The sequence below is a fragment of the Monopterus albus genome, unplaced genomic scaffold (assembly GCF_001952655.1).
Source record: "Monopterus albus unplaced genomic scaffold, M_albus_1.0 scaffold326.1, whole genome shotgun sequence".
Lineage (NCBI taxonomy): Eukaryota > Metazoa > Chordata > Actinopteri > Synbranchiformes > Synbranchidae > Monopterus > Monopterus albus.
The window spans coordinates 251,530-265,376 of record NW_018128206.1 but is presented as its reverse complement, the minus strand read 5'-3'; the positions used below and the strand labels follow the sequence as shown (position 1 = coordinate 265,376).

Sequence of the window (13,847 nt, the reverse complement as noted above, 5' to 3'; positions counted from 1 at the left end):
GCCCTTCAGTAAAGCCTTCGCCCTTTCGGTGGTATCACCACACAACAAACAGCTAACCACCATCCCCGAACCAAAAGAGCCCAGGATGAGGTTCCCTGGCGAGGCGCATGACGCGTGGAGTGGCTGCGAACCGTAGCATGCCTTACCTTTGACAGAGGCGAGAAAACAGCCGCACGGCACCGCAGCAGCTTGGAATTAGGAAATCCTCTCCGGTGCCCTCGTGTTCTCATTGAACGCAATATGACCGGCCTCCGCTCTCCGACGACAGAGGAGGAGCTATGGGAATAAAAAAAGCTTTTCCAACTGCGCGCACCCCTCTCCCTCACAGCAGCAGCAGCAGCAGCTCTCCCGTCTCGGCTGAGAGGGACAGAGAGACAAAATCACCAGGTTGAAAATACCTTGTTGATGTGGCAGAATACTGTGCTGGGCTGGGCTGACCACGTGAACCGGGTGGTTTAATAATAAAGCCAGGTAAGCTGCAGACAGTGCATCCTTCCCTGCCCGGTTCACGCGGTGGGGGCTTTGGTGATGTTGCATTTTGAGGGAGGAGTTGCCGTGGTTACACAGCAAAGGCACAGTTTCCATAGATTTATTGTAGTCCTCTGATGAAGGAACAGGTCGGTGTGCTTCAGCTCAGCAGCGGATGTGTGTGCATGCCTAGGGTCATTTCAAGGTTAACAGCAAGTGATGCGTCGATTATTCAAATACAACACGTGCAGCATCACTTACAAATGGTACATCTTCACTTTTCTAAACTAGAGTGTAATATTTGAGGTGCAGTGAGTCCCTGGACCCTGCCACATGTTTATTTTTGCACTTTGGTTCTTGCAGCAGGTGAAGTGTATATATAGTATATTAAATAGTGAGCTTTAGAAGTGCTGGTAAGCAGATTCTGTCTTTTACCTTTGGTTGCTCTTGGATCCCAAGACTCAAGAGTAAGTAGAGGTATGGTCAGATCAGGAGGATTAGGTTAGGATGAAGGTCAGGTTCAAAATGAAACAGATGTCACATCCACCAGAATCTAATCCTGAGCCTTGGATTGAACATCAACTGTGTCCAAACTAAATGCTGAGCTAAGCTAACAGACTGAACGCTCTGTAGCTTCGTATTTACTGCACAGACATCAGACTGTATTTGTTTCCTCTAACAGACCAGCAAGAAAGTGAACAGGGGTACATCCCAAACTGTTGAACTGTTCATATTTACATCTGTTAATTTATTGTGTTGGGTTTTGAAGTGGATTAAAACATTAAAAAGGTCACACCTGCTTTTTGGGCCAATTTGCTTCAGTTTGAATAGGTCACTAATATCAAGCCTTCTTCTGAGATCACATCATCCCTGCTTGTCAAAAAAGTGAGCAAGGAAAATGTCTAAGTTCCCCTTTCACCACGAAGGTGTAACCTCCAATCATTATTCCCTATTATTGCACAAATATACTCTGGAGTCCTGTGAGTGAAATGTTGTCACATTCAAGAATCCAGCACTGTTCATTCTGTCACAGTGATCGAGTTTGATCAGCTAACTACATCCATTTCGTACTGGAGCCATCACCACTGGGCATCCTCACCAACCAGTCCCTTAGTTTTTCCACAGAAACAAACTGGTGCCAGCACTTTCACACTGATTAAAACGAATAAACACATACAGTAAGTAGACTATGGTTACTGTCACCGAGCTATCTATCAGCCTGGAGAATTAAAGGGGCATTCCACATTTTACAAGTGAAGTTCGGTTTACTTGGAACAAGGAAATGAGCTATGGCTGAAGTTATTTCTGCTGTGACGCTGGAGGAAGATCTTTAAACTGGGTGAAAAAAATAACCATAGTGATGTCGTCGGGCTTATTAAAGAGGCTCTAATTAAAGACAGCACTACATTGCATTATGGATATCGGTGCTGCTTTGATATTAATGCTTCTTTATAAAAACTGTCTCTTGTGAGTGCCCCAACTTTATACAAGTCTCTTGAAACCCCTAAATTTTAAAGGTAATGAGGATGACATGCCAACAATACGCACCTTTGTCTCTTATTTGTTAAGGGAAAATAACGTGCAAATCAGTGTTGGGATTCATTTCAGCTATTTTAACCCTGTGTAATAAACCCGACCTCAGTGAAATTTGACAGTCCATCAAAAACTAGTTTGACTGTACAAGACACCAGGGCTGTCACAGTGGCTTATTTGTTTGAAATGAGACATTTCTTTGTATGAGAACATGCGTCTGCAGCGCCGCTGTGATCCTGTGACCTCAGCTCTTCAAATTACATCTGTCAATATTTTGGCCCATCAGATGACACAGGCTGTCAGCTCTTTTCCAACAATGCCTCCCATCCACCCGCACAATGACCGCTCCTGATCTGGCCACATTTCCAACATAGAAGTGATGTCTGATCACAGGTCATGTGGGTCGTGGTGGGGAGGGCGAGGGGTTTGTAAGGGGCGATGGTGGCAGCTGTTTTGATTCATCTGAAATCTGTGCAGTGACAAAAACAACAGAAACTTCCATACTGGCTGTCCTCCCACCACCCACACATACACACAGCTCACCCTCGCTTCGGCCCGGCAGCTAAATCCGAGCCTTTGTGCTCTACATAGTTGTAGAGATTTGTCAGCAGTGGGGTGAGGGTAGTGGGGGGCAGATGGTGTGATGATAACCCAGCAAGTTTTCCAGTGAAGAGGGAAGGACAATGGACTGGTGTGAGGTATTGATTTTGCTCTGTCCTGTAGCTGAGGAAAGCAGTGAAATTGGTGAGTCCTAAGATAAACTCTATTTAAGAGGCTCACTCCCAATTGGATGTTGAAAGCCTCATATTTGCAACCCCTACCTCCTCACCACCAGCACCACCACCAAAAAGTCTGTCCAAAGAGGCTTGAACAGGCCACCTGGTCTTTAGGAAAAATTCAGTCAGCAAAACAAAATAGGCACAAACACCAACGGGATGCTCCGAGAGTAGAGAGTCAATCACTGAGGCCTTTAAAATGCTGACTAAACGTATTCCAAAGACAGAAAGTCTGCCTCGGAGTTAGGACACAAAAGCAAGACTGTGAGAAGACAAAGCGGGACAGACCACTCTAGCTGAACACCAGGGGTGATGATGGGAATATTCATTTGAGCAGTAGCAGTTCTGGAGCTGATTAGAAACGAGCACACAGCTTGAAAGTGACTGTGTAAACGTGTAGTGCAGCCAGGATTTCTGAACTGATGTTAACAGTTAAATGTGAAATAAATGTTAAAACTTGACTGCTTCCGTGTACAGTTATAGTCAGGATTATCGGTACAAAGTGGTACCGAGTAATACAATCCATAGCCTCATTTTACACTTGCCTGTATGCTGTAAGCTCTTGTGTCTTACAATAGAACACATGGTCTTAAATAGAATTCCCTGCTGGGGTCATGAGAACATCTGAGGCAAAAATCCAATCAGTCTTTGCCTTTTGTGACCTTACAACACTTAACCACTGCAGGACAACACTACAGAAAGACAAACAGGACAAAGAGTCGCATTGATCAGGTTGTGCCACCCCCTCAGTAGCAGCGGCAACGTGCAGCGTGTCCTTATGACTTTTGCTACTTGGCTGCGTTTAATATCTCCGACTGCGGTCGGGTACATCCAGGAGACGTGGCCACAAAGCAATGAGCAGACACAACCAAACTGCAACAGCAACAGCATTTTGGAAACAAATATTGTACTTTTTACTCCACTACATTTATTTGATAACTTCAGTTACTTTTCAGAATCTGATTAACAGAACAAAATACAGTAAGTATAAGACTTTATTGATGCCTGGTGGGAAATTCACAAGCTACCCATCACTACTTCATGCATATAGTTAAAATAAGATCCGCCTTAGCTGCAACATGAAAAGTAATGTACACAGTAATGCATCAGTAATTACCCATGAATAATATAATATACATCAATGTGAAATGTGCTAATCTGTATAATTAGAACTTTTACTTTTGGTATTTTAAGTATATTTTAATGCTAATACATTGATGATTAAGTACATTTTGATTGTAGGACTTTTACTTGTAACAGAGTATTTTGGCTCAGGGGGTACAGTCACTAACCATAGGTACGGCGGTTCAATTCCCAGCTTCTCCAATCCACGTGTTCTTGGGCAAGACATTGGAACTGAAGTTGTCTCTGGTGATATCACTGGTGTGTGAATGGATGAATGATCAAATAGTGTTGAAGCACTTTCAGCAGGCATCAGGGCATAGAAAGGTGCTGTAGTAGTGTATAAAGGTACTTTCTGTGATGACACAGGGTTCAAGCAAACAACAGCTTGACACTGCAGCATATTTTCTCTGGCTGTTATCCACCACAGAGACATCTGATGTGGAGCAGAACAGCATTGTAAGGCGAATCCTTGTGTCATCAGCCCCACAGATGTGCTGACCTGCTGGGCCTCAGGGATGACTTCTTCGCCCTGAGGCGAAAAAGTACAAAACCAGTGCTGCCTGTCTGGCTGCCACAAGCAAGAAGGACGATGAGGTAACCTGAGCACAAACTCAACGACTGGAAAAAAAAAAAGTCACAAAATATTTCATGATGTCATTAGGAAGGCGAAGGCAGAGCTGTAATCCTATTTTAATCGTAGTGGATTTATTAAACAGGAGCAGCAGGTTTAAATCTCAGCAGATTACACAGAAGGCCCAAGGAGATGTGGGGTGGGGGGTCGGAGAGGCTTACATAATCAAGTGCACTTAAGGTGATATGGCTTATCTTGTCATCTCTGACTGGTCCAGTGTGAGTGAGAGAGTGTCAGATTGTAACCATAAAGTCACTTCATCATCAAGACATGGGGACTTTGTGAAACATAAAACACTCTGCAACTCCCCAGTCTTGCAGAAGAATAGATAGATAGATGGATGGATGGATGGATGGACAACAAACATTTATCATTTTAAGTGAGCTCTTATGTCAAATACTATGTAAGAGGAGTCAAACTATGTTAATTGAAGAGACGTTACTGACAGAGTGACAGACTGATGAGCTCTGGAAAGTTGAAAAACAGATCATGCTTTAAGAATAATGTGTACTTACATGTGTGCTATGTATTTGTGTAACAGGTACAGCTATCACAGTCTGTCAGCTATCTGCAAGTGGCACGTGTATCATTGCTGCCATCTACTGGACAACATATGTATCGTCTTTGTAAATAAAATGTACCTTGATTTGTTTTATAGTCGCCTCCATTGCTCCTTGCTTGTGGAGTTGGGTGGGTCACAACTAAGGATTAGGCAGAATAAACTCTAGACAGGCCTTTGAACAATTTAACTTGTCAGACAGGTGCATCTAATTGCATTAATTAGGGCTTGTTTAGGTGTGCCAGTTGAGCAGCTAGTGTAACAAACACACTGATATTTGAAAATGTACTTAGTAATTACCCCAAGGAGATGCAAAACAACCACAAGAGACACAAAGTAACCACAAAGAGATGCAAAAGAGCTACAGACAGATGCATTACCTGTACCTACTTATTCTTTCAGCTGTTCCCGTTAGGGGTCGCCACAGCAAATCATCTGTTTCCATCTAACTCTATCCTCGGCATCTTCTACTCTCAACCCAGTTAACTTCATGTCCTCTTTTAGCACATCCATATATCTCCTCTTTGGCCTTCCTCTTGACCTCTTGCCTGGCAGCTCCATCTCCAACATCCTTCTACCAATATAACCACTATCCCTCCTCTGCACATGTCCAAACCATCTCAATCTGGCCTCTCTGACCTTGTCCCCAAAACAGCCGACCTCAGCTGTCCCTCTGATGTGCTCATTCCTAATCCTGTCCATCCTGGTCCCTCCTAAACAAAACCTCAACATCCTCATCTCTGCTACCTCCATCTCTGCCTCTTGTCTTTTCCTCACTGCTACAGTCTCTAACCCAGGGGTGACCAATTCCAGTCCTCGAGGGCCGCTGTCCTGCTTGTTTTCCAACTATCCCTGCCTGACCTGCTGCTGATTACCTGGCTCAGGTGTGTTCAGTCAATCAGAAGCTGGAACATACCAATTCACTTTATCTTTCCTCGCTCCGCTTTCATCTAAGATGGTATCTTATCTATCTTAGCTATCTCTGTCTGACCTCATCTGTCAACCTGTCCATCACCATAGCAAACAAGAAGGGACTCAAAGCCGATCCTTGATGTAGCCCCACCTCCACCTTGAACTCCTCTGTCTGACCTACAGCACATCTCACTACTGTCGTACTCCTCTCATACATATCCTGAACTACTCTGATGTACTTCTCTGCCACTCCTGACATCCTTATACAGTACCATAGCTCCTCTCTCGGCAAGCCTATGCATTATCTATGTAATTAGCATGACTTTTTATACCTTTGACGCCGTATTTGTTAGTGGTTTATTTAACGTCGTGTTTAATTTGTTCTGATACTTACAAGGAGTTAAGAAGGTTTTGACTGATGCAGTTTCAAGGACGTTTCATCCACATTAATCATCATTACATCAGCTCTTGTTTCATATGTGTAATAAAGAGCGACGACCAGCAGGGGGCAGAGTAAAAATACCCAGCACGGAGAAGTTTTGACTTTTGACCGGCCTGGCTTCTTCCTCTTCCGGTTACGGCGACATCAGGTATGGCGGCTTCTGCTTTCCTCTAGAGTATCATGTTTTAATAATCCACTGTAATCCTACGATTTACAAGCAGATTGGGTTAATTTTAAGTAAAGCGAAGTCTAAGGACACGACTTTCTTTCCATCTAAGTGATGATTTTATTAGCTAGTGGATTCTGTGGGACACTTAAAATACGGTCCCTGGGACCTTAGATGGCCGCTCTCTCAACACAGTACTAAATGCTTTAAAGGCTGTTGTTAACAGCAACGCTGATAAATAGTATTTTCACACAAGCCAAAGCTACGGAGAAGGTTAATATGAATGAAAACAGTCGGTCTGGTAAATTGGGTCAATGCTTTGATTGCTACCATTTCAGTTAAGCCGGTGTCACCGACATCGATAGCACAGCTAGCACAATTAGCATCCTAGCTTGTCACAAATGTAACGGAGTATCATCTGTTTTCAGCTTCAAGATGGTGCAGCGCCTGACTTACCGTCGTAGGTTGTCCTACAACACCGCTTCCAACAAAACCAGACTGTAAGTGAGCGTTTCGCACCTTCTTTGGTAGATTGTTTTTCTGTGAAGCTGCACAGTTGTTACATTTTTTTTTTGCTGTTGTCTTGTTTGCTTGCAGGTCCCGGACGCCCGGTAACCGTATTGTGTATCTTTACACTAAAAAGGTTGGCAAAGCTCCTAAGTCAGCATGTGGCATCTGCCCAGGAAGACTGCGTGGAGTAAGTGGGGCCCACTGTAAATATATACATATATCTGGGGTGGGGGGGTCTCACGTTATTTGCGAATGGGTGTATTGACGTCAATCAACAAAATCAGTTTTTGTTTGTATAGCTCAGTATCAAAAATATCTGGGGTGGGGGGGTCTCACGTTATTTGCCTTTCCTAGTTTTTGGCTTTAAAAAGGAAAAAGGCCTGTAGTTGAGTGGGCAACTGAAGTGGAAATGAGCTGTGTTCATAAGAACAAACAGAATTGGGAGACTCACAGGTGTTTAAATTGTCAGTTATGGTCAAATAGACCTGCGCCGGGACACACCTGGCTCTACAGATGTAGAAACACTGCATCCCACATGTGGCTCTGGTTGCTTTGCATTCTCCAAGTTAGTGATCTTTGTCCCTGCTGTTTGTCAGAATGTTTCAGCAATAGCATGACGGTATTTTGAGTAATTATGCAACACTGCATAATTTTTGTTTTTGTGGTAACTCAACTGAAATGTCAATACATGACATCAGGTCCTTCTAGTGCCTTAGATTTTGTGTTATCTACTTTATTTCATTTGTATTGTGTGGCATTCATGTGGATGGCAAAGTAAGAAGTTCATTGTACAGGGAAACGCGTTTCCATATTGTGCATATGACAAACACTTTGACTTGACTTCTAGGGGGCATAATTCCATAGATTTGATTTTAAAGGGTGATAACATCAGTTGTAATGTCAGTTCACAAGCTTTGTTTGGTATGATTGTCCCTGCAGGTCTACAGTTTGCAGTTTTATTTGTAAATAGTGAAAGTACATGTAATGATCTGACTTGGGCGTTTGTTTGGAAGTTGATGTTGAACAGTACAACTGAATTGCAAACAGTAAATCTTGCAGCTGGAACTGTCCAGATGTGGCATTTTGAGACCTAAATGCAACTGGCATGTATTTAACCCAAGGCAGTTTAATGATATCAGGGCCTTAAGTATTTGACTCTAAAGTGAGATCTCACAAATGTGCACTGTCAACACAGTGAGCTGCTCATTACCCTAATTGTGAGCAAGTTGTCAGAACAGAAGACGGGGAGGATGAGGAATTTGGATTTCCAAATCCTCAGTCAGTGTTTCCACCTAAAAGAAGTGCACAACAAAGTAAGGGAGACATTTACAGTCAAAATAGGATCAGCTTGCTTATCAAGAATATAATATTTATCATTTTTGTACAGCTGCAGTTGCACAATGACTTGTATGAAATCATAATACAAGCGACATTTGTGGCCAAGAGTTTAAAGGACTGTTGCTTATTTTGTTACTACGTCTTTCAAGGGTGTAGGATGCTTGTACAGCTTGCAACTAAGCAACACACTACATGAGATATGGCAGCGCCAATGCAATTGTCTATCTGTTATTATATTTACTGAGTAGACTTAAGAGTCCACGTTGTGGTTTTATAACTGAATCTGCAATGAGATGCAAATTCCTCAGTCGGTACTTGCTGCCTGCTCTCCCCTCATCAGTGCTGCGTTCTTTGTCTCTCAGATTCGTGCTGTTAGACCTCAGGTTCTGATGAGGCTCTCCAAGACCAAGAAGCATGTTAGTAGGGCTTACGGAGGCTCCATGTGCGCCAAGTGTGTGCGTGACAGGTAAGAGAAATCTTTTTCTTGCTGACAGACTGGAGTGTGATTGTTTGCTTGTGTACAAAGGACTGTTGTGTTGTTGAACTAAGTTGTGAATGCCTAATGCATTAAGTTGTCTTTTCTTATCAGGATCAAGCGTGCTTTCCTTATTGAGGAGCAGAAGATCGTCGTCAAGGTGCTCAAGGCGCAGGCACAGAGCCAGAAGTCAAAGTAAAATGTGTATTTGTATTGCCACAATAAAAAAAAAGACAAATCCATTTCCTGTTGTGATTTTTCAGTGTATTTGAAAACAGGGATTATGTGCAACCAGTGTTTGATCTTTGAAAGCTTTATAACCAGAGGACCTGGTGTGTTAAGAAAGGTTAAGAAAGTAAATTGCAGTTACTTTGAGCATTTGGTGACTAACAGACATGGCTACAACTAACACATGAATTAATCTATTGGTCATGGCAATTAATCGGACAAAATATAACAAAAGGTGGAGAAAGTTCCTGTGACCCAATGATATGTTAATATTGTAAAGGTTGGATCCAATCCTCACATTTCAGAAGCTGCAACCTGCAAAATTTTGACGTTTTCCTGACAAATAAATGATCAGTTGATTATCAAACTGTTGCTGCTCAATTTTGCCAGAACAACAAGGATTAATACATCTCTAAGGTAAGAAAAAGTCAGAGCTGAACGCTACAAACGACATACTGTACTTTGGGTCATTTTTCCATATCTAAAAACTATTTGAAAGGGGGGAAAAGCTTTACACCAATATAACAACGTCATGTTCACAAAATACACTGTGTTATACTGTTTTTACTTTTACTTTACATTGACAGTAAACATGCTATTCACCAGAGAGGGTGTAAAAGTTCTAGATATAAGTGCACTTGTCTACATACAGAAAATACGTAATTAAAATGAAAAATAAAGTTGACTATATTTTTGTTCCAAATTTTAAAATTCGGGAGTCCTGGGTTATTTAAAGTGAAGCAACAAAGGGTTAATTACGGTCCCTTTAAATTGACGTCACGCACAGTATATGCACTAAAATGGAAATTGCATTTAGCTTAAAGTTAATGGAAAGATAATGGAAGTTTTGCTTAAAAAGAGAACTTTAAATAGTAAAACACGGGTAACAAAAATATATGTATACAACTATACATATAAACTAAACTATATCCAACAGAAAAACAACATGTACTTCCGGGACACGTCAACAAAGTCGCTGCACAGACAAGTCCGGGCGACTGCAGCTGTAAAGTCGCTGCACAGACAAGTCCGGGCGGCTGCAGCTGTGCTGATAGGCAGTATTTTTCTCAGCCATGGAGATGCTATACAGTATACCGTTTACTGTTCTTGAATGTCCAAATGTGAAACTGAAGAAACCGTCGTGGCTGCATATGCCGTCGGCTATGACTGTGTATTCGGTCGTTATTGTGTCCTACTTTCTCATCACAGGAGGTAAAGGGATCTGCTAAGCTAACGTTGCTACTAGATAGATAGAGCTATTGTGCTGCATTTACGTTTAATTAGTATATCATTTAATCTCAGGGGGTTTTCATGTGCTGTGGAAATAATGTCAGATACATTACGAGTTGGTTGGCTTTTTAAATGAGCCTGCATGTACACATATCACAGCCAAGCTACGCTTGGATAAGATCGTACACCAGCTGAATGAAACTTAACTTAGACTTGATATGCAAAAGTGGTTAAATCGTACACCAGCTGAATGAAACTTAACAGACTTGATATGCAAAAGTGGTTCAATTGTTCTTCAGAAGTAGCTGAAACCAATTTCTCAAGGAGGTCTAGTAGTAGTAGTTCCATTATATTGAGCATTATCAGCTATTCACAGAGCTCACATCTTGTTATTACTACTACAGGTATAATATACGACGTTATTGTGGAGCCACCGAGTGTGGGCTCAATGACTGACGAGCACGGACACCAGCGGCCCGTTGCCTTTTTGGCATACAGGTATGACAGTCAACACTTAAAGCATAGAAAAAGCAACTAAGTGTTAGTAATGTAAACACAGCCTAACTAATGCAGACGCATTTGCTTTCCAGGGTAAATGGCCAGTACATTATGGAGGGACTGGCCTCCAGTTTCCTGTTCACAATGGGAGGTCTGGGCTTTATAATCCTGGACCGCTCCAACGCGCCAAACATTCCCAAACTCAACCGCTTCCTGTTGCTCTTCATTGGTTTTGTCAGTGTCCTCCTCAGCTTCTTCATGGCCAGAGTGTTCATGCGCATGAAGCTGCCGTGAGTCAAAACTCGTTTCCCACCAAAATGGGGTGTTAGATTCTGCCACTCTGAGCTGTCACTATCTTAAATGTGCTTTTTGTCTTTTCAGAGGATACCTCATGGGCTAAAGGAACATGGACGGATGACTTCAAATATTTGGTGGCCTAACAGGCAGTTCAACTAAAACTACAGATAAACCCAACAGCACTGACAGTCTCACGTTGTCTTCAGTGTTCAGGGACTTCCTTTCTGCTTTCTCCAAATCTCCCATCAAACTGTTAGACAAGACCCTTTCCTGCAGAGTTAGATCAAACACCAGTGAATGCCTTCTATTTTGTACTGGCACGTCATCTTTGCCAATTTTCTCATGTCTCTTTGACACAACCAGAGCAACTATGCAAGAAGGCATTTTTCAGTATATTAAATCTGTAAGAATTTTAATTTTCACTTAAGCAAAAGAAGCTACAAATGACTTGCAGTGGGTGAAATATGTCAGACATGGAGAAGACAAAGGAAGTTGCTGAACACTGCTCCGATGGAGCCACTGATCTGAAATCAAGATCAGCAGAAAGATTGGAGTGTGAAAGATGCTCAAGTTGTTTTTGTAAAGAGAATACCTTGAACCTGACACAGTGGCATTTTTTTGTATGAGGTTGTTAAATAAATGTACTTTTCAGAGCTCAAGAAGTCAAATGTATATAACTGTATCATTAGCATTTAGCATTCATTTCTGCTGCACACATTCACATACATGTGAATGTCAAGAGCAAAACCTGCCAAAGAGCAACATGACTCCAGCTGTTGGAAGGAATGTGTTTAACCTAATCCTAATCATTGGACTGTTTTCACACACAATATCTGTATATGACAGATGTGGATTCTACATAATGTAACGCTCCCTCCAGAAGGTGGCGCCATAGATCTACCAAGTCCACTGAGAGACCACGGCAGCAGTACTGGACCTTTTTGGCACAGTGTCCATAGAGAAGTTAGTTATCCACCTGAGATTTTACTTATTCAAATTTAACATTAAAATAAGCTTCTACATGGTTGTCAATACTGCATGCAGTACACTGCTCATATGCAGTGGACCATGCAGTGACATCAGGTATTCTTGTGAGGGTAGGGAACAACTTTCTGGATGGCAGATGGTGACAAATCACACTTTTTAGCAGTTTCAAGACTGATAAACCAAAGTAAGATACCATGAAAATGCTCATACATATGAAAATATACTTAAAGTACTCATTATGCAGAATGGGACGTTTAATATTGGGTATCATATCATTGGATTATAATTATGGATCACAAGGTTGCAGCTGGTAAAAGTGTAGCTAGTTATAACCAATAACTTAATTACCGCTGGGTAGCTTTTGAATTTCTCACCAGGGTTCAATAAAGTCTGAAAATATACTTGTTTTTTTTGTATAAATCTAGTTCTGAACAGTAAATAAAGTTATAAAATGTAGTGGAGTAAAAGACAATATTTGCCTCTAAAATGTAGTAAAGTCAAAGTATGAAGTAACAGAAGACACTTGTAAAATGTAAACTCAAAATTGTACTTGGGTACCGTACTTGACTAAATGTCACCTCTGCTTGTGCACACATCACCATACTAAGGTTCTATAGACCAAAATAAAAATCTAATTTGGGGGTGGAGAATTCACACATTTAGGTCCAAAGCTTATAGTTACTGATAAAACCAACTTTACGGTCAACAAACGGAGTGCCTGTGCTTTGTCAATATGGGAAATTCACTTTCCAAAGATACAGCATGTATGTACTAAAAACTACAGATAAATCAATGCAGATAGCAAGAAGTCACTGAAATCCATATCACAAGTAATAAAAGTTAAGGAATCTTGCACAACCATCAGGAAAGCTGACAAAGTGTAGTATCTGCAACCCGCAAACACATGAGCTAATTTCACTGATAGTATCAGTCTACACACTGTCAGGGGCATATATAAAATGTCCAACAGCGCTGTGTCTGACAAAATAAAATGCTCTCTGGGGATCTTGTCTGCTTTGCTCTGCTGGCACAATAGCTGGCACTTCACCCCCACTGCATGCATTATGTGGGGCTCCTGTCTGCTCTGTCCACATTATGGAACAGAGTCTGGGACTTTGGCCAACCGTGTCTCCTGAGACCGAGAGCACCTTAATCTTTTATGAGCTCCATAAAGTACTATATCATATTTACAGTACAGTTTATGTCCCTGGGCAGCGATGGAAGGGCCTCTTTTAGACTAAGCACTCTAATGTGCAAGTAACAAGCTGATGGTACATCCAGTCTCTGTTAATACAGAACACAGGAACTTTGGTAAATAATTGCAGGCTTGTGAAACTGCCTGTTTGGATGAGGCATAATAAGATACGATGTAGGCCCATACTCAGTAGGGCTAGTTTTGACTGTCACGTACAGTAGACTCCACATGCACCGGATTCAGGCTGACCCTCCTAGAAGGCAGAGGTCAGGGTCAGGGTCAACAAAGTATGAGTATTTTACTGAGCACAGACTGATTCTGTTATTCCTCATTTACATTCCTCACAGAGCTCTGTGTTTATACTAAAGCCACATAATGACACCATCACGTTTTGACATATACACATTTGAGATTTATTAAAATAACTCCCTGATAATCATGCTCAAGTGAATGTTGGCTAAAATTACATAATAAAAT

General features: G+C 41.7%; 3 protein-coding genes across 12 annotated transcripts in view; 2 read left to right on the top strand and 1 right to left on the bottom strand.

Moving 5' to 3' along the window:
• The window catches only part of LOC109974253 (sodium/potassium/calcium exchanger 2), a 43,754-nt gene extending 43,238 nt beyond the window's left edge, over window positions 1–516 (bottom strand). For 5 of the 9 annotated variants that reach the window (XM_020624354.1, XM_020624353.1, XM_020624352.1 and 2 more), the window contains exon 1: window positions 147–515. The gene's annotated coding sequence lies outside the window, so the exon portion shown is untranslated. Of the gene's footprint in view, window positions 1–146 lie in introns of all 9 variants that reach the window. The other 4 variants (XM_020624361.1, XM_020624362.1, XM_020624358.1 and 1 more) reach the window with 3 other exon arrangements.
• Window positions 517–6,559: 6,043 nt separating this feature from the next.
• On the top strand, window positions 6,560–9,177 carry rpl34 (ribosomal protein L34). Of its 2 annotated transcripts, none has more exons than XM_020624363.1 (5): window positions 6,560–6,594; window positions 7,041–7,112; window positions 7,210–7,309; window positions 8,823–8,926; window positions 9,050–9,177. In XM_020624363.1, the coding sequence occupies exons 2-5, from the start codon at window positions 7,048–7,050 to the stop codon at window positions 9,132–9,134; spliced, it is 354 nt and encodes a 117-aa protein (XP_020480019.1). In that variant the 5' UTR covers window positions 6,560–6,594; window positions 7,041–7,047; the 3' UTR covers window positions 9,135–9,177. The 2 variants fall into 2 exon arrangements, with proteins under 2 accessions (XP_020480019.1, XP_020480020.1); XM_020624364.1 differs by lacking the exon at window positions 6,560–6,594 and adding an exon at window positions 6,614–6,885.
• Window positions 9,178–10,103: 926 nt separating this feature from the next.
• ostc (oligosaccharyltransferase complex subunit) lies at window positions 10,104–11,724 on the top strand. Its single transcript, XM_020624387.1, has 5 exons — window positions 10,104–10,171; window positions 10,206–10,375; window positions 10,798–10,891; window positions 10,984–11,181; window positions 11,273–11,724. The coding sequence occupies exons 2-5, from the start codon at window positions 10,237–10,239 to the stop codon at window positions 11,289–11,291; spliced, it is 450 nt and encodes a 149-aa protein (XP_020480043.1). The 5' UTR covers window positions 10,104–10,171; window positions 10,206–10,236; the 3' UTR covers window positions 11,292–11,724.
• Window positions 11,725–13,847: the final 2,123 nt, after the last annotated feature.

What these genes read in the sequence shown, in the direction of transcription:
- rpl34 (XM_020624363.1), top strand. Translation starts at nt 7,048, where the DNA reads ATGGTGCAGCGCCTGACTTACCGTCGTAGGTTGTCCTACAACACCGCT. An exon ending in GCTTCCAACAAAACCAGACT is followed by an intron (nt 7,113 to 7,209) that starts GTAAGTGAGCGT and finishes GTTTGCTTGCAG; the next exon opens with GTCCCGGACGCCCGGTAACC. An exon ending in GCCCAGGAAGACTGCGTGGA is followed by an intron (nt 7,310 to 8,822) that starts GTAAGTGGGGCC and finishes TTTGTCTCTCAG; the next exon opens with ATTCGTGCTGTTAGACCTCA.
- ostc (XM_020624387.1), top strand. Translation starts at nt 10,237, where the DNA reads ATGGAGATGCTATACAGTATACCGTTTACTGTTCTTGAATGTCCAAAT. An exon ending in CTACTTTCTCATCACAGGAG is followed by an intron (nt 10,376 to 10,797) that starts GTAAAGGGATCT and finishes TTACTACTACAG; the next exon opens with GTATAATATACGACGTTATT. An exon ending in GTTGCCTTTTTGGCATACAG is followed by an intron (nt 10,892 to 10,983) that starts GTATGACAGTCA and finishes TTTGCTTTCCAG; the next exon opens with GGTAAATGGCCAGTACATTA.